The sequence below is a fragment of the Mytilus edulis genome, chromosome 12 (genome assembly GCF_963676685.1).
Source record: "Mytilus edulis chromosome 12, xbMytEdul2.2, whole genome shotgun sequence".
NCBI classification, from domain to species: Eukaryota; Metazoa; Mollusca; class Bivalvia; order Mytilida; family Mytilidae; genus Mytilus; species Mytilus edulis.
In genome coordinates this window covers 31,334,308-31,354,893 of record NC_092355.1, presented here as the reverse complement: position 1 = coordinate 31,354,893, position 20,586 = coordinate 31,334,308, and the positions used below count along the sequence as shown (strand labels likewise).

The following is a 20,586-nucleotide window of genomic DNA, read 5'->3' as shown; positions in this document are numbered from 1 at the left end:
TTCGCCCCTCTTTCATATAAGATAATTCATATGTAAAATTTGATATTAAGCTTCAGCAATAGATCTTCTTGGTCAATTTAAGTTAGATATGCCATGTCTTCTTTATCATATCGGATAGATTGTTAAGACCCGACACCATCATTCAACAAAAGATGTATTTGTCAGTGGCGGATCCAAAGGGGTCCAGGGTTTGGAACCCCCCTTTTTTGGGACGATCAATGCATTTGAATGGGGACATGTGGTTGGTATCCAGCTTTTGTCCTGGGTTGGGAACCCCCCTTTTTAAAATGGCTGGATCCGCCCCTGTTTGTATGAATTGGTTGGTCTGTTGTCTGTTTCTTCATCAAAGAGACTGCGACTCAACAATCAAATTGACGTTAAAAACTATTCTGGTGCTTCATTGCTGATTAAATTTGATTTCGAACATTTTGTTTAAAACATTCATTGTTCCAATCCAGAAATCCGTAACTCAGTTGAATGTTCTCCTTTGCTGGTTTGTGTTGGTTTTTTTATTTTATTTTATACCTTTTTTGCATAAACCAGACTTGTTTTTTTCCGTTTGATTTGTTTTACCGTGTGTATATTTATGATAGCAAACTATACGATATAGGCTTGGCTCGCTGTTAAAGGTCATACGTTGAACTATAGTAATATACACATCATTTTGACACTCATACTGCGGGATAGTTGTTTCTTTTTCCTTTCCTTATATTGCTTAAATTGAGAATGGAAATGGGGAATGTGCCAAAGAGACAACAACCCGACCATAGAAAAAAAAAATAACAGCAGAAGGTCACCAACAGATCTTCAATGTAGCGAGAAATTCCCGCACCCGGAGGTGTCCTTCAGCTGGCCCCTAAAGAAATATATACTAGTTCAGTGATAATGAACGCCATACTAATTTACAAATTGTACACGAGAAACTAAAATTAAAATAATACAAGACTAACAAAATTAAAGACCAGAGGCTCCTGACTTAAGACAGGTGCAAAAATGCTGTTCTTTTATAGATATATTAACGACGTTTTATTACATATTACTTTTTTGTGCTATCTACCGAGTAATTTTATTTCGTCTGAAATTGATTCAAACAATGTTGTATCAATTAATTTCGCTGAGGGTCATGGTGGGATGGAGGATTCTTCATTTCTGTTTCTTTTAAACTTTAAGGTAATTTTTTTTTATTCTTTATAAATTTTGCCTGTTCTTTCTTTCTTTATAATTCGCCTTTTCAGAAACTAGAGGACTATGGGTAATCTCATTGTTCGTACACAAAAATGAAAATAACGTCACGTCATTGCCGTTCCATTGTTTATGACATTTTTAACCAATCAGGACGTTTTGGTGTACACTTTTGAAAATATTACCCAGGATGCATTAGATTCTGAAACGGCGAATTCAGTATGTCATTACTTTCTATTCTTTATTTTTATGGTATATTTTTGGTTATTCTTTATATTTTTTTGTCTTTTATTATGCATTTTCGATCCATTAGATCTCTATCAAGTTTTAAAACCCCATCCACACTTTCCAGACAATCTTAGAAGATCTAGATTTTGCAAACGACAAATGCCTTTTATCAACAACTAGAACAAACATGCAGAACAAAACATCAAAACTTAATGAGACTGCTCTATCTGTATATATGTAAAGATATATACACAAAAGACAAAGATAATTAGCCTTAATGACAAAACTAGAAAACAACCAATAACACTTGGAGAAGACAACACAGAAGAAGTAGAAAGTTTTACTTCTCTATGTACTAATATCAGCCAGGACAACGGCACTAGCAAAGATATAAAGGAAAGGATCAACCACTGGCCAGAAATTCTTTCTGCTGAACAATATGGAAAACAATATCAATTTCCAGGTCCACAAAAATCAAAATCTATAATAGCAATTTAAAATCAGTTTTGTTATATGTTGAAGAGTCATAGAGGGTTATAAAATCTGACTTCAAAAAACTGTCATATTCCATAATACATGTCTTCGTAAAATTTGCAAGATCTTCTGGTCAAAAACCATACATAATAAAGACATATACACTCAACCTTACAACGAGACATCAGAAGTTAAAGAAAGGCGATGGAAATGGCTTGGCCATGTTCTACGAAAAGACAAGCATGACATAACAAAGATAGGTCTTCGTTGGACATCAGCTGAAGGTAAAAGAAAGAGAGGGATACCGAAAGAAACATGGCGACGTACAATAGAGAGCGAACTAAGAATCATGGGAATGACATGGGGAGAGGCAGAAAGAAAGGCACAAGACAGGCAACAGTGGAGGGCGTTGGTAGTGGTCTCATGTGCAAGTACGCACGAAGAGGATTAAATCAGTAAGAAAGACTTTCTTCCCTTGCAAGTAAATAGTACTGGTTTGTGGTAATTGAATTTAAACAGAACAAAGATGACGGTCAAAACATGCGACTACACATATATCAAGCTCGATAAGTGAATATTGCAGATGAAATGATATCACAAAACTTAAAAGATTATTGTTGCATTGGGTTATTAGGGAAATTTAGGATTTCAATCATATACTTGATATGTGAATTGGGCTTCAAGAAAGATAATTCCAACTTATTAAGACACACATACAAACAGCATTTCAAGTTTTATTGCATTTAGTGATATTTTTATTTACAAATATTGCACAATGTGGCTCATTATATCATATATTTACTATAAATTCTAAACGACTAGATTGTTCATGCAAATAAATATAGTATTTACAAATAATTAAATAATAATTTAGCACTCAAGTTCACATTATTAGTACACAAGAAAGGATCAGTTTCATTTTTTTCAAACAAGTTTTTCCACTAAAGTATGTATCGCAATTTCACAAAATATAGGTCTTCACAAAATTGCGGTAATAGTTTAGATTATTATGCATTTTATCACTATCATCGTTTTTATCTCGTTGGTTTTATTTTCTTGGAATTCAAGGATCATGTGGCCAATTTGAGGTAGTGTTTGTTGCATATCAAATCGATAAAGGGAAATAACTCTTTTTAAGTTCCTGTACATTCCGAGTTATCTCCCCGTCTTCAATTCGAAAATGTAAAGAAGTCACAATATTGCACAGAACACAACACGACACCATCAAAGTATGTTCATATTGAAGAAGTGATCGTTGCTGGAGATGTTTTTGTAGGTCTCGGCAAGGAATTCTGCTGAAACGAGAAATGATAAATGTATGAAAATTAGTCCCTTTCAGTTTTTATTATTCACGATTCATCCGAACATTATAATATACAACCGAATTACTATCAAATATTAGCGTCAACTCAAATGTTGGATTGATTTCAAATTTTGTTGGAGAAGTATTTGTAATGTCATGTGATTTTAAAATGTCCGTCAAAAAAAAAAAGGAAGTGTAAACCTCCAATACTTTACAGTTCTCATTTTACCTTAATGCTTTATTTGTCTTTTGATGTCAGTGTGTGGTGTTAATGATAGATATTAGAAAGTTTATGATTCTTTCTTCTGTTTCGTTTTTCTTTCTTACGGCTTGGAACAATTTAAAGTGCATATAGACACGTGTCTATTTTATAATCTTCATGTTTTTTTTTTGTAACGTTGCTTGGTTTGTGTCTCAATGACCATTATCCAAAATATACGTCTATTCATATGTATATTTTAAATAGCGCTAGTATCCCCAAACCTATTGAATTGCACAACCCCTCTAACTGTATTGTACAAACCTGCATATGTAAGGTTTTATGAACAGCCAAGGTACGTGATTGACAGAACCCTTTACCACACTCTGTACATTTAAATGGTTTCTCTTTGGAATGGATATACCTATAATAGTATAACACAAATGTTACATTGTTTCATCGTTAACATTGTAAATGGTAAAAAATAAACAAAGCAGGATGTACACTGATGATATTGCAACTTATTTTATTTTTCTCATATCTTTTGCATTTTCTTTAGACTTGCTATTAACTGCGTATGTTTAGTTTTTCTAATTAGATGCATTACAATTTGAAATTTAAAAATGTAAAATAAAGATTGACATCCGAGTTTTTTACTCATCCTTTTTTCCTTCAACTCTATGACTTTCTACTGTTTTAAATAAGTGTTATATTAAGGGATTAGAACAATAATCTCCGATCTTTCGAAAGGAGGAAGAAAAAACATACCTATGATCTCGAAGATGATCCTGTCGTCTGAACGCTTTACCACAAATCTCACAAGGATATGGACGTTCGTCAGTATGGGTTCTCTCGTGAATCAGTAAGTTGTAGGACTTTGTAAAATGGCGCCCACAGTATTTACAAATAAATTCTTTCTTTGTTCTGAAAGACAATGTAAATTTGAAATAGTGATAAAAATAAATGTTGAGCCCCTTTCCTTGATAATTGAATCGTTATGCAAGTACTGGTACGTTTAACTTTGATAACAAGTTACAAAAAATAAAACTTTATTATGTTTTTGAGTCAACTTAATCTAAGGGCAATTTTCCATTGGTACACTAAACGTTACCAAAGCCAACAATGTAAAGAAAGAATGGCTTCAATGTCACACACAAAACTAGCATGCCTTGAACTGAGTAGGAAGTCATATTATGACAGATGCATTCGAGTGATATCTGCTGTTTCTAGATCATAGTTGTCTTTTTACTTATTTTGTTATTTCGTTTTCTATAAATTTACCTTTTTCCTGTATAAAATATTATGGCAGTTCAAGTTTGCACTTTGTTTGTAAAAGCAACAATGTATTTGTTCTACTCATATTGTATTTGTAATAACATACCTAGCTGGACCTCTGCCTCTCGGTCTCTTTACAGGTTGTGGAACGTTTGATCGTAGATTTGATACTGGAGTGAAACTACTTGTTAAAGGGTTATATCTGAAAAAGAATAAAAACGTCTGTTAAAAATCAAAAGAAGAAAGAAATTTAAAGGAACTAAAAAAACTTAAAAAGATAATTACTGCTAATTATAGAAAACACGAATTGAACGGTTTATATGAAATTATGGACTTAAAATACACACTTCACGTGGTTAAATATTTAGTTATATAACACAATAAAATATAGAAAATTTATTTAGTTATCAGTAGAACTAAGAAGATCTTCCTAATTTTAAGTTCAAATATATATCGTATATGAGTTAAGCATATATAGGTCATAAGGTTTACCTTAAATTTCCTATATTCATCATCACGTGACTAATGATTTGTGCGTCTTGGTTCCGATGGCAGTCAAGACATTCGGAGTCCTGGGTTGCAGACCTTGCCAAGTTAGCAAAATCAAACTTAGGTTTTGGTTTTACAACATCTTCAGATTTTACTGTAAAAAAACGTTATATATATTAAAAAAGATGAAATAGAATATTCCTTTTTTTTACGCAAGTGCAAGATAGATGCATCAATTAATTAGTTTTACATTGTCGAGAGGAACTTACTATCGATGGAACAGTGATCGATGGAACAGTGATCGATGAAAATTCCCTCATCTTGCATGTACATGCTACTTAAGGCTTAATTTAAGCAAAAACAAGAGAATCTAAATATGATATGTTATTGAGTTTTTGGTAACATAAGAAGGTGACAAGAAAACGATACTACGTTGAGTTTCCTAAACCTTTTGGGGCTCGCTAAGAATTTCTTGAATCACAATTTATTTTGCCCTTAACCAAATTTCAATACTACTATCATCGCTTCTGTGTCATATATTTCCAAATTGGTTTTCGCGCCAGCCATTAAATTGCATAAAAATTGAAAAAGTAAAACGTAAATAAACATTCGTCTGCCCGTTTAAGTGTTGCGCAGTTGACAATATATAGTTTTTATTTACTAGTAGAAGTATATAAAAATAAACTTCAAAATATTCAATTTCGTCAAAAATATTTACGACATCGATAACACAATGTTTGAAGTAAGCGATGCTTTTGAATAAAAGAAAGATTCCCAACTTGAAGCAATGATCAAACAAACAACATCGTAACATGAAATATGGGTGTTACTAAAAAACCCTTAAGATATGCTACCAGAAATACTGTGATTATTTATTTAACATGAGAAGTAAAATTGAAAGTAAGTTGAAGTGGTCAACAACTATTTCTTTTGATCATCCTTTTCACTATGATTCAGTGAAGTTTTATTGGTATTAAACACGTTTGATATGTTATATATCAATACCAAAACGAGGTTTTTATTGGGGTGTTATCATGTATAGTATTTCTACTGATCGAAACAGAAGTTAATATATTATAATTGATAAAGTGTACTCCGGGTCAAGTGGGTTATATACAATCGGAATGTAATCCAGTCATTTTCCTTGTATCTTTGAGAAAATACAAATAGTATAAATATACCATGAAGCATCACAGGCACTTGTCTCAGAAAAAAATCCGATATACTTATATTAAGATACATCGGGGCGGGGGAATAATTAAAAAAAGTGCCTGTGTGAAATATTGAATTTCATTGACAGATTCAAGGTATATAGACATATCTGTATCTGTCGTGATAAGGTCAAAAAGGAAATTAAAAAAAAATATTATTTCGTTAAGTGTCTCCTTCCATCCTCCTATCTTCATGCGCAAAATGGCTACGATAATGTTTTGTCAGCGCTTTTTGATAGTTACTGTATATCTTGACAAAATGACGGTCTCCTTATAAGTCAAAAGATGATAATTGAGTAAAATGAAAAATATCTTTGAAGGGACGGACCTACTAAGCAAACGTTTACTTTTTTATTTGACTTCAATCAGCTTCTATTCTTAGTGAATATTTGACAGGTTTGGGTAAAACATATTGAGGGATTGATATGACGAAATGTACAATGTCCCAAACTGACTTTAATGAGAAACTTTCAATGTTATCTTTAAACTCAGAGTAGTCAGCCAGAAATGATTCATGCGATGTTTTAAATAGAAGTAAACGATCATTGCGGTCAAAATTAGAAGGAAACATGAGTATAAGTTGTCTTTTTACTACGTCATTGGGGCTATCCTAGTAATATATCCAAACCCGTGCTAAGGTACGAGGAAACACTAAGCAAACATACGTTTCGACACGTTGTTAGCATGGTTGCATATTTCTATTTATATGTGTAAATAAATTCTAAATAAACCCCAACAGAGCACAAACAGTTTACCTCACAAATCAATCAAGGCCGCCATACGATCCACAGATATAGGGTTGTACAACACTGTTACATTTAGGTTCAAAAATGTATCTTTGACAATATAAGCTATAGGTTATAGCTATCTACTCAAAATCCTATGTATATATCAACACAGTGGTATTTTCAAATTTTTTTATGTATCTAAGCATTCATAAGCTACTGAACAGTGAACACAGTTTTAATCAATTATAAAAAAGGAATACAAAGAATCCGTACAAACATTGGGAGCAGAAGTCTATAAGAGTCAAAAAGGAGCAACAGGAACACTGATCGAAGTGCAACAAAAACAAACGTCGACATACATAAAATCGAGCTATTTGATAAAAACTGCCACATTCCTGACTTGGTACAGAACTTAAAAAAAAATAGAAATGGTGGGCTGGACCTGATTGCATGGCTAGCCAAACCTCCCGCTTATATGACAATGTCAAACATTTAGTCTGCGTGACAACAATACAGCACAAACACACGCAAGAACACTCATCACAGAAAAACGCACAAAAAAATTAATAAATTTAGACAACCAGTTTTATCGGGAAAATAAATTATTTCAGAAAATATAAGATTCGAGTGAATTGAATTATCTATAAAGTCAAACTTACCACTGCATATTCCTTGTTTTTCTCGGTATTCACTAATCGTGTCTTTATACATTTTCTCCACATTTTCACTAGTGTTAATCAAAGACAACAAAGGGGAATAACTGAACTGGTTCATGGTGTACGAGTTGAAGGCCATGTATGCCGGAAACGGAAATGCATGAAGAGGACTCGCTGACATTCTTTCTGAGTTAACTAAAGAGTTGTCTCCTGTTAACAGTGACGAGGCATATGTTGTGTATGGGCATGGCATCAAATAGGAACGTGTGAAGTCCAGTATTTGCTGCGGGCTAGGTTTATCGAACTGTGGTAGTGCAATTTCTGTACCTGAAAATATACAAAGTAAACGTTTTATTTCGAGTGATCATTTTTGGATAAAAGGAAAGTTCCAAATTTTACCGTAAAACGAAAACTACTAAACTAATGGCTTTTTTGCAAACATTTCAATAGAAGGAAGTTAATTTTTTTACTGTCCGCTCTCATATTACACCGAGGAATTATTATTGCTTGGCTTATGTCCAGTGGCAAATATTCCATGTATGTTCAGGACGGTAACAGGTAATATCTACATGACTTAATGACATAGCCTAATACATATTAGTGATAATGATAAGCTAGCATATAATTTTTTTGGGAAGGGGGCTTTGAATCTTATAAGAGAAAATTAATATTAATAATTCTAACTTAATCTGGTGTTCTTCTTCGAAGCATAATGCTAAGTAGGATAGTGCTAAATGTTTAGTCAAAGAATATACATTCAAAGGCACATCCCTAATCTGGTTAATTATTGAAGAAACAACTTGTATAACCTTTTGAACCAAGGCGCTAGTCAACATAATGATGGCTATAGTGCCTAACAAGATTTTGTGAGGTAGACGAAATTGACTTTAAAACGATCGTATTGACTTTTGATGTCCAAAAATAGGCAGATCGGACATATTTTGACTTCATATACCTACTACTTAAGTTTGGGAGTTATTGTAATTAACATATTCCAATGAGACTGAATAATGCTTTTTTTTGTTATGATAAATAATAACTTTACCTGCCGTAGCTGTGCGTAAAATGTATTTCGGCATTTCTCTTAAGAAAATGACTTGTTTAATGGAACAAAACGTCTTATTTGTAAACTTTCTCTTTTATCTCCACAATAGGCTTTTAAAAAATAATCTATCAACTGTGTAGTCGGAAAATTTTGTGAAAATAGAAGAAGTGGCAATTCTTACCTTTCATACCTTAACTTTCATTGATAAAACATAATATTGACTCGTCCAGTGTCCAGTTTGAAGGTCATTTTAGTTACCGTACACATGCATGCACGTTCTTATTATCAATAGTCATGTATGAAAAGCATAAACAAGTTTGAAGGTAAACTAATTACAAGTTAATCCAATCAAATTGCGTACGAATTAATAACAATGACCAGTCCACATCATAAAAAATAATAGGGGTAAACTGGGTAGGGAGAAAATGTCAGATATTTTAAGTTCATTATTTTGCAATAACGAATAAAAATTTGTAAACCAAAAGATTTGCTATAATTCCATAAACATGTCGTTCTGTATTGGTATAGTTTTTGGATCTTTTATTTGCGTATTTAAGGCTGTAGAAAGTTTGGGCTTCAAAAGTCAACATAATTATTGACTTTATACAGAAAATTCGCCTTTTTAAAACATTGAATGTTTCAAAAATAATACGCGACAACAAAGTAAAATCATTTTTAAAACACTGCAAAAATAATCATACAGATTGATGCAGTGGTATTGTCATAAATTGCGTTGGAGTGAACAGTGGTACAGCAAACGTCGAATTCCCTCACACAATGTTATCACACACTATAAAACATAACATTTTCGTATAATTTCCCCATCATAATTAGGAAATAAAATAATTAAATAGACCTCACTTATCAGACAAAATTCGTGCTGATATTGTACTCCAAGGATAATATTCAAATAAAGTTTTATTATACCGGAACAAATATATGTTATAATTCGCACCAAATAAAAACAAGATTAACACATTGGCTATACAAACACACTTAATATGTAGAAGTTAATAAAACTGTGAAGTCATGGCTGGTAGACCAATAAACGTATTGTTAGGGGAAGGCTTTACTTAATAATATAAATGTCGGAACGGAACATGAAATCTTTCATTACTATACAAAATCCTAAAGTTAATTTTCATGTTTTATGGTTGGTGATATAATATTTGTCCAAAGTTGTAAATATATAATTGAGATTTTTAGGTAGTATATTTTGCCCAGAGAAAATTGGATGCAAAAAACTCTTCAACAATGCGCAAAACTCATACCCGGTATAGTATAAAAGCTGTACCACATATAGTGAGCTTTTTATAGTATGTGTAAATCCGTTTTTTGTAGATTTTGATTTTGATTGAAAGAAATTTGCATCTCTCTTTAGTTGTCTGTCAAATGTTAAGAGTGTTCCCGATAAAGGAAAATCCAGAAAAGCGCTTGAAAAATATAGTGTTATTTTTATTTTTGTTTGGTCTCTGATAATTGAACTTCAATTAATAAAATCAATCAGTGCATTACGATTGTAACTTCTGCGAAATGATCAGTGGCAAATATTTCAATTAAATTATATAAGGATATGTGATACTAATGCTAATTGGAAGATAACAGGACCGATTAAGTAAAACATCTACATGACACCGTACAAACTTTAAAAAAAGTAAAAATGTAACTCAATAGATATTATCATATAGAGCATTATTATTTAATTTTACTGATATTGTGTCTGTTGTAATTAATGCAGACATTTCTATAGATGTAAAAAATTAGTATTTATTGCTGTCTAATCCTTTTATGTTTGTATTGTTTATAACTAGTTAAAAATAAGAGAAAAATAATCACACTTAATTCCTTTTGAATATGATTCCTCGGTTTAGAAAAAATCTTTTTTTGAAAATTTAATTGGCTATAAGGCGATATTGCATTTTTTTAAACCAGAGAATACTTTACAGACGGTTGTCTGTGAAGTAATTTTTAGGCGCTTTATACTTGAAAATCTAATATGATGTGAAAATTATTTATACTTAAAATATTTCAATGAAATTGATTTTCAGAATGGACGCACAATTTGGTTACTGAATGCACTCCCGAACTTTTATCTTGGCACAATAACAAAATTATAATGATGTATTGTTTTACCAGTAGAGCTTTAAATTGAAATGAAAATTAACTGTGACAATCTTAATCAGGCGACAAATTCATTTCACTTTTCGGCATTACCTGTTTTCCTTAAACGTACAATAAATGTCAGTTTCTGTGGCTTGTTATCGGAATTGAGGAACCTATTTTAGGGATCTCGTAATACTGAATGTCGTCTGCCCACTATTTAGATTTTTTTATACACTAATAAGTAATTTTATAAAGAATATCATACACTGACAATGCAATAAAAATTTAATGATATTCAATTTAAATTCAGATAATTTGAATTATTGAAACGGAAATTAAGTTTTAATTCAAAATCCCTATTTCGGGCCTCATCCTATTGTTTTTATCAAAAATTATTTTTCATGCACAGTAGTTGACCTTTTGACTTTGGAGAGTGGTGATAACATATTTAACTCTATGATTCAGTTTCTGGTTAATATGAGGAACGGCATACAAATATTTTTCAAAAATTTGATGAGTAAGGGAGTCGCATTTAAAAAATACATCACTTTTATTTTTTAGATTCTTGTTTTATCTTTTTGACATACATCATGATTCGTGTCCCTGTTTTCTTGATAAATTGTTATAATAAGTCTATAGTTGCTTACATCTACTAAATTTGAACTCTTGTTGATAGTTTTCACATCTTCTAATTTTTATACTAAATATATTTTTCTAAATAATTCAAAAGATTTTATATTATAGAACATTCCCAAAACCCATCCGATACGGACGCTTTGTGTTAATTTAAAACAAATATTAAATGACAATAGATATAACATAATTTATTAAAAAGAAAGGCATCTTGAATAAATTCGTCAAACAAAATACGCAAAAATATATTGAATAACAAATTCAGTATAATTAAAAGTTTAAATTAGGAAACAATGAACAAAATATATGTAGAATATAAGTAAGGAATGATTTCAAATTCAAAAATTATTCGAGTATAATTATATTAATGCGTATTTTTTTCATAAAGAATACACTTTAGATATCTAATATAATAAAAAAAAGAAGTGGTAGGATTGCCAATGAGACAACTCTACACAAGAGACAAATGACACAGAAATTAAAAACTATAGAACATTGTACGGCCTTCAAAAATGAGCAAAGATCTTTTACTATCTCGCTCGTCTTGAACATTCATGAATTATTTGCCACTGGACATTAAGCTGCAAACAATCAATCAATCTTTCAATATCTCATGTTCGACACAAGGCAATATGTTGTTTTTGTAAGGCTTTACAGAAAGCTATTTCCCTTCGGAGTTTTGTAATTCCTTCGCCACCAATCAACCTTACAGAAAGCTATTTCCCTTCGGAGTTTTGTAATTCCTTCGCCACCAATCAACCTTACAGCAAGCTATTTCCCTTCGGAGTTTTGTAATTCCTTCGCCACCAATCAACCTTACAGAAAGCTATTTCCCTTCGGAGTTTTGTAATTCCTTCGCCACCAATCAACCGATGGTTAAATGTGGCGAGAATAAAAAAAAAATGTGGCGAGAATAAAAAAAAGTATCCGGCGATCTCAGAATCAGTATTTTTTATATGGGATTTCGAACATTTAGTTGCATGTACTGATTGGTAGAGGAAACTGATCATCGATAATTGAAAAGAACCGAATAAAACCAATTGGCTTTATCATAATCATATTATGAAATTAATTATTTCCGATTTTGTTCCCTTCAGAATTATAACCGGGAAAAAATGAAATGACAGTGTTTTGTTTTTCTACCAAACTATAATTCGGAATAAAATTAAAAAAAGTAGGGCTATATATATATAGTTATTGATTGTAAAAGGGAGAAAGAAGACACCAAAATAATATTCAAACTCATAATAAAGTGGAAAACTGACAGCGCTATTTCAAAAAACTGAACAGACAAGTTTACGAAACACAACGTAGAAAAATAAAGACTAACCAAAGTATAATCTATCTATAAAAAGAATAAATCCAAGAAAGCAGAAATTTATAAATATATATTTAAAATTTCGACAGAGGTTCACGGAAATCACAGCAAATTGAACAATTATCCGTTAACAATATACTGAATTTAAACAAAATATGATTTTGTTAATTTTCAATTGAAATTTAAGACATTTTTTACTTAAATCTTACTATTTCTTAAAATACAAGATTAAAATGAATATTTATCAAAAACTCAAAATTAAACAATATCTGAAAGATAACATAAATAACAAACAAAAAAGATAAATAAATAAGTAGATAATAAATAAATAAATATTCTTACTAGAGTCTTTTTCCACTTCTTCTGAAAATTCTTTACCGGTTCTAACTAGGAAAGATTTTGGCATAGTTGCAGCTATTTTACTTCTAATCCTACTTCGGAAACTTTTAAACAAACTCTGTCACTCTCTGATTATCAACAAGGGCTTTATAAACAAAGTTGACATCACCTATTTCACCGAAGAGAGGCTGGGCGACGTTTTAATATAGTATAATTAGCAAGGGTAAAGAACGCCTTATTTACACGAATTTGTAATCCTCGACACGCGTTTAATGTATTTACCGTTTCAATTGACTTTACGATCGTATTTAAATTGGAGATGAGTCAATCTCCAAATTCCCCAGGTAATACTTTACCCCGATACTTTCATATGTCACAAGTATAATATATTACCCACCCACCTAGGCCCCATTTACGGTATAGTTTACGACTTCTCAGTCCGATTTCCGTTTTTCTATATATTTATGTGATGAAGAATAGAGCTGTGCTATAAATGTCAAAAGTTTAACCACATGTAATATTTGATAAGATTTAATTGTTTTTATTTCAATTTGAATTAAAAGTTATCTTGTTAGATTATTGGATGTAAACAACTAGCAGTTTTACTTACTAGAATTGCAGTAATATTTACACTATAAGAAGTAAAATAACAAAAATACCGAATGCCGAAGAAAATGGATAAGTATTTTAAAGCATGGAATCATATTATGAAACCAGAAAGGTGCGACCTTAATTTCATGCGACGAAATTATTTTCACGCGTAGTATATAAACGCTATTTCATGAAATAATTTGCACATTGCGCTAAAATTTGAATATTGAGGACTGAAGTCTTTTTTTTTTTACGGAAACACACTTTTCAGGGGACTTCACTTTCGAAACATTTTTTTTTAAATAAGAATAACAGTTTATTTATTTAAAAAAATGGTCTATACCTGAACAAAGTTTTCAGCATAGTTTTCTCAATTAAACGGATCGTTTTGTCAGCTATACAAATTTAAAAGTAATCCTTCAATAAAAACTCTAGACCCTCTTGTTTACACATTTTATTCCTGGAAAAAATATTTTTAGTGTCTGTAGAAATGCTTTGTTTTTAACTCTATTCTGAAACAAATATTTACAAGATAGCAAAATTCTCTCAAACATTAAATTTCACTGTATCATTATGACCATCGAAATTCTGATATTTCTACATTCTTATTAATACATAACATTGTTCAGATTTTCCAAGACTATGCATCTTGCCCCAATTTTTATAGACCTCCTATTTTATTCCATAGTTTGTGACAGATCTAAAGATTTTATTTTAAATATTTTGATTATCATGAATAATTTATAATTAAAATATCGCAGTAAAATAATTTAAAATAAAATGAAATAATTGAGCTTTTTTTTTTTTTTTTTTTTATCTATTCTCTAAATTTATTTCATACATGTAACTAAGAGTTTTAAAAATTATCCTTTGCGCATCATTTTTGTAAGACATTTTAGTCGGAAATACTTAAAAATACTCCTCAATTTTATTGCTGTAAATCGATAATCCAATACTTGTAGCATTTAAATAAATTGACAAGTAATAATTATTTGACTAATTTTATTGTATTTTAAATACGTTCAAGTTTTGTAGGTAAACATTATAAAACTGACCAACACTGTATATATGGACATGGATACTTTGGCCGGAGGCTAATGGACACCTACGAAGCCTGAACTCTCTTGAATGGTCAATTTTTAATCTGTATGAGATGCGATTGTACTTGCAACTACGACAGAAACGGAATTGTAATAATAAGTTTATTGCAAATCAGCATATAACATAATGCTATAGCATCAACAACATATATAATATAGTAAGCGACATAATATAAATGAAAACAGAAAGCAAAATAGTAGCAAAAAAAAAACCCAAAAAAAACAAACAAACATATTAAACTAATAGTTATTGTACCATTATATATAATCTACTTTATCAGTTGTGACCGTAGTTTCCAGTTTTCATTTAACAAACAACAACGTTTTAATACCAAAGTTCTTGAACATGTTTGAATAAATAATAAACATTTTGACATATTAGGCCAAGAACAATAATATTTAGGCAAAAATCTTAAACGCAAATGTCGATAGGCTGAACATATCATTACAAAATGATATTCATTTTCAATAGCGTTCATATTACAACATTAGAAATTTAGGAATTAAAAAGAACTGGCCTCATATACTGTAACATTTAAAAAATAATATCAAGATATATACATGTAAATATATTTTTTTTTAAATTTTATATTGATCGTTATTGGGCTTAACATATACAGCAAATGAGACATAACAAGATTTAATATGTAACTAATAGATTTTTTTTAACAATGAAAGAAATAAAAAGGAACCAGTGGCCAAAACACAAAAGAATAAATTTTAAGTCTAAGCATGTGTAAAATGACAGAAAAGTGCAGTTTGAAAATGTAAATGTTTTTAATTTTATAAAATTTAAAGATAATGATAACCAAGTCGAGCAAATTAGGAAAGAAATTAAACTTAATAATTCTATGCGTTCGAAAACCTTCTCTTGGTCGTGCCTTTATTATGTACGCTCAAAACCGCAAACTAAGGATGTATCAGAATAAACAAACAACCAAAAAACTATCTGATCAAAAGTGACAAAGAAATAATAGCAAAATCCATCAATAAGTTATCAAGATAAAATATGAAATGAATTCAATACAAGTAATATAGTTCGAATTTGATTGGCCTTTTAAAATCAGAAATATCACTTCATTACAAGGTTCATGGTTTGGTCTTTCTATCCAGAATTTTTCAACGACGAAATATACGTTATATTTATGATTAATAATTTAATCACAATTTAATAGACCGGACAAAGACATCTTCCAATTGATCCTCACAGCAAGTTGTACTCTCTCTGTCTTTTTGTTATATTAAAACTTTGATTTGTTGTCTCAATGACATATACTCTACATATCCCTTTATCCATTTGAATTTAGGACTCCAAACAAATAACAATTGACCAGTTAAAGTGGTCAGACTACTGCCCTTATCTTAAGTTTCGGTGTAGATTTATCGTTTTGCAATGATCAATGTCTTTGAAGAAACATATTGTTTACTAATTGCCAATTTCCATATCACAGTTATGCATTTATAATTTATAATATCAGAAAGAATTATTTCCTTCCAATTTAATGAGGCGCTCTATCAAATTTTATAAATGTATCTCCGATCAATTGATGAAATCTCTCATTTTATCGCGAGACTGTTACTTCTCGCCCCTATCGTCGCCTACCACTGAAGTTATATCTACATTTATTCTAATTATGCACCAATTCACACGCCTTTAAAATCAAATGCTACTGATTCCAGTATATAAATGCATTCTATAGATATCAGGTCTTATTATAGAACATTAAAACGATAAGTGTAATTGTAAAATATGTTAAGAAAAACAACTACATTGTACGTACGATTATAGTAAAAATAGTAAGGGGAACACTTTATATGTGGATAATAATTAGCAAATACATCCTTTCTGAATTATAAAAATAAACATTAATTTATGAGCTGAATTTCAATATAGATATAAGAAGATGTGGAATGGCTGCCAATGAGACAACTCTCCACCAGAGACCAACAGCTACATGTACCACTGGACTGTAAGACTTGTTACAATGAGCAAAATCCGTACAGCATAAGTTTCGAATTTAAATCGTTTTACATTTGTAATTTCGGGATATTTTATAGATTGCTGTGCAGTAAGGATTTTGCTCATGGTAAAAAAGACCTTAAATTAATTACAAATGTGAAACAATCTAAATTAGAAAACGTATGGCAATGTGTTTTTTAAACCAATATACGAGAAAAAATATGAGATAGAGCAACAAACGAAAAACACTGAATGACAGACTCCTCATTAAGAATAGACACATGCAGAATGTGTTGGAGTTTAATGTGTTATCGGCTGTCCAAACTCTCTCTCATCCTGGGATCCAAACCCCAAAATTGACAATAAATGTTCGCCACACGTGTCTATCCAATTTCTGAAAAATCATCACTGATATACATGTACATGTACTATATAAGAATGATTCATGTGATTTAACCATTTATATACTTAGTATACTTAGCAAATAAGACGACAACCATTTATTTTTTATATGTGTATAGGGGGTTACCCAACTTCCAAGCAAGGACCGAAGCTCATAAACTCGGCAAAGTTAATACAAAAACATGTTTTAAATATATGTTTATACAATTAACGAAAAAATGTATGCCTGCGCTGCGGATGATTAAGTTCTGCTAGATCTTGCACATGTGAGTACGGATGAAGGCAAGGTTGTTAAACGCAGGACTTCGGGAAAGTTCGGAGAGCCGACAACCTTGCTTCGGAAGTTGGAGGGTTACCATGTGTTGTTTTTGAGTTATGAGTTATGTCCCTTTGGTATCTTCCGCCTTTCTTTTTTAACAACAGCAATCGGCAATTCTCGGGTGATTCCGCTTCTCTCTTAGATGAGATACGGAATCGGCCGAGTTGTGACGATTGTAACAACAGATAACCACCTTTAAAATTTCAAATAAGATTGAGAATGTAAATGGGGAATATGTCAAAGAGACAACAACTCAACCAAAGAGCCAAATATAACCCAAAGCCACCATGCAATGGGTCATCAACACAGCAAGAATATACCGCACCCAGAGTAATTCTATTGGCTGCATCGAGAATACATTTATTTCAAGTTTTTAATCTTTATTTGGGTTGTATGTAAATGGCTGTCCCGTTTAACAAATATATATACTGACTGGGTTTCATGACAATCTTTCAAAAATGTGTGTTACTTGGTCCTTCAATCTACCCTAAGCTTCTAGCCATATTGACGAAAATCACGTCTGAAATATATCTATGTTGTTGCATGTACTGGAGCGCAAATATCTATAAAATACGTTATTATATTCATAATACACTGTTTAAATATTTTAATTGTGACCGTTTCATACTAATTATATGCATACTATCTTATTATAGTTACCCTAAAATAGCTTGAAATTAAAATAAAAACCAAAAAGATGTCTGGTTTCATTAACTAATAAGGTTATACATGCAACAATAGAAACAAGATTATTATTAGTTTTTATGCCGTAATATCGTAATCATAATTTACATATGTTAGTTTCTGTACATTGTATTTACCTTGGCGCAAAGATTAATAATGAACTCATCACAAAAACAAAGCTTACATTTTTTTATCAAAAGACTCAACAGTGAGGTTGATACACTTGAAAAAATCTAAATGACTAATAAAGTACACAGTTAAAGAGTATAATTCAAGACTGAATTTCTGAAAGGTTTTGCCAATAACATATGCAGACAAGAGATTCTATTCCTTGGCTTGACATTTTGGATATTCAAAGTAGAGATATATACGTTTGACTTCATGACTCAAAATATGTACACGCAGATGCCAGAAACAAAAGCCAAGCAACAGTGTGTTATTGCTGTTATATAAACTCTGTTACTATTATTGCTAATAATGTATCAACTCTACTAAATATTTACATGCTAAATGGATGTTACGGATAATCTGAAGTGGTGATCCATCTAATTTCCTCCGAACAATCGGAGCACCGCTCAACTGTACAATATACTGTTATGGCACCAAAGCCATTTAAATACCCAGACACATTAATTTTTTGACAAATGTTTGTTCTTCTATTATAATCTGTATTTATAGGTAATATTAAACACTCTAAAGAAGTTAATTTTACAAAGTAGCAAACTTAAAAAGAGAAAAATGCCAATTTGGTTCAGCAAAATGTTTGGTTATTAGGTCATTGACAAAATAGGTTTTTGAAAACGATTCTTGTAATTTTTCTATAAAAAGACAAAGTTGGAAGAATGTGACGCTCTCTTAATGTTATTAAGAACTGTTCGATCAGAAAGATGACGCTAAATCCGATGATCCATCTTTTGCAATAGTGTTTCGATTAAGTTTTCTTACAACTCCTGATTCTTTCCAGAGTGCCAACTCTTTGAGTGGGAGTCAAAATATCTGTCATGCAGTGACAAACAAAATTTTCCGCCTGTGGAGGCAAGCCCTTTTCCGTCGTCTAGTGGACAATATTTCCGTCTTTTAGTTGCAATCAAACAATTCTGCTCTTCATCTTGGAAAGGCTAATGTTGAATTAATTGTTAAATCTATTTTCGTCCTGAATATGCATTAAAAATATTTGTCACTGGACTTAAACGGATACTTGTTCTTACATTACATAGATTTATGTTGGAAATTTTTTCTACGGTTGCTGTCTAATATCTTTTGTGTACCTACAATAAATAGATCTGAAAGCGACAATTTTTAGACTCGTCCCGAATATGCAGGAACTATTTGCCACTAGACGTTAAACAATAAACAACCAATATATAAAACTTGCATGTGTTAAGCAAAATAATATTTTATTGATTATGCATTCATAAATAAAAAAAATAATATAAACATGTTGAGACGCATGTCCATCTTTTTGGAATCGTTTATATACATTAAGCTTAATATTTACATATTAAATTTGTGTCAGTTCTAATCCCTATACAGATTATCTATCTAATTTCTGTTGACGAACATCAGTAACAGTATATATATACAAAAAATGTATATATTATTGTATACTGAAGCCACTTTGCTTACACGAAATACAGATTTACCGACTAGACTGCTATACTTCATATAAGGGCGTAGTACCATCAGTCTAACATGTTGTATGTTACCAAAGCAGACACTGAAATATACATTTTGAAGTTGAATAGGTTTACAATATAAAAGATAAGAATAAGGATTATTGGGCACAACAGCAATCTGTATCAACACATAGTGCATTTTTTGAACAAAAATAAAATTTTACGCGTATTAACATGTTTGCAAAATGCATTGCCGAGCAAGATTTCATTTGGGATAAAGACCTCATTGTTATATATGTACATAAAATAGGCACTACTTTAATGAAGTTATTGTAGTTGTGCATGCAATGCAAATATATGAAGCCTTACCTAAACGGAAATATAAGATATAAATAGAGTTCAAAATAGTTTCAGGTTTCTGACAGACTTGAGTCTTATTATCCTCTTCAGAATAACATTAAGTAGATGTATGAAACTTATATTTATGAAGGTAAGGGATAAAAAAGTGGCCAAATAGTACTTTCTCTTTTACAAATGGATATCGAGCTATGCACATTATACTAACATGGTATTATATGCTATGTCAGCCATTTAATGCTTCTGTTTAAAGACAAAAGTTTGAAAGAAGAGAAAAATATATTCCAGAAACCATATCAGTTAAAAATATACTCTTCTTATTGTGTACAGACTGCAACTGGTTTTCTGAAGAAAAAAATGAATGCATTATCTAA

The 20,586-nt window shown here is 31.0% G+C and overlaps 1 protein-coding gene across 2 annotated transcripts; it reads right to left on the bottom strand.

Annotated features, from left to right (window-relative positions):
- Window positions 1–2,604: 2,604 nt before the first annotated feature.
- LOC139499515 (protein odd-skipped-related 1-like) lies at window positions 2,605–13,448 on the bottom strand. Of its 2 annotated transcripts, none has more exons than XM_071288224.1 (7): window positions 13,187–13,448; window positions 7,749–8,072; window positions 5,154–5,304; window positions 4,768–4,863; window positions 4,155–4,310; window positions 3,711–3,810; window positions 2,605–3,176 (listed from the first exon to the last, which is right to left on the bottom strand). In XM_071288224.1, the coding sequence occupies exons 1-7, from the start codon at window positions 13,248–13,250 to the stop codon at window positions 3,120–3,122; spliced, it is 948 nt and encodes a 315-aa protein (XP_071144325.1). In that variant the 5' UTR covers window positions 13,251–13,448; the 3' UTR covers window positions 2,605–3,119. The 2 variants fall into 2 exon arrangements, with proteins under 2 accessions (XP_071144325.1, XP_071144324.1); XM_071288223.1 differs by having other exon boundaries at window positions 2,995–3,179; window positions 13,187–13,353.
- Between the last annotated feature and the right edge of the window lie 7,138 nt (window positions 13,449–20,586).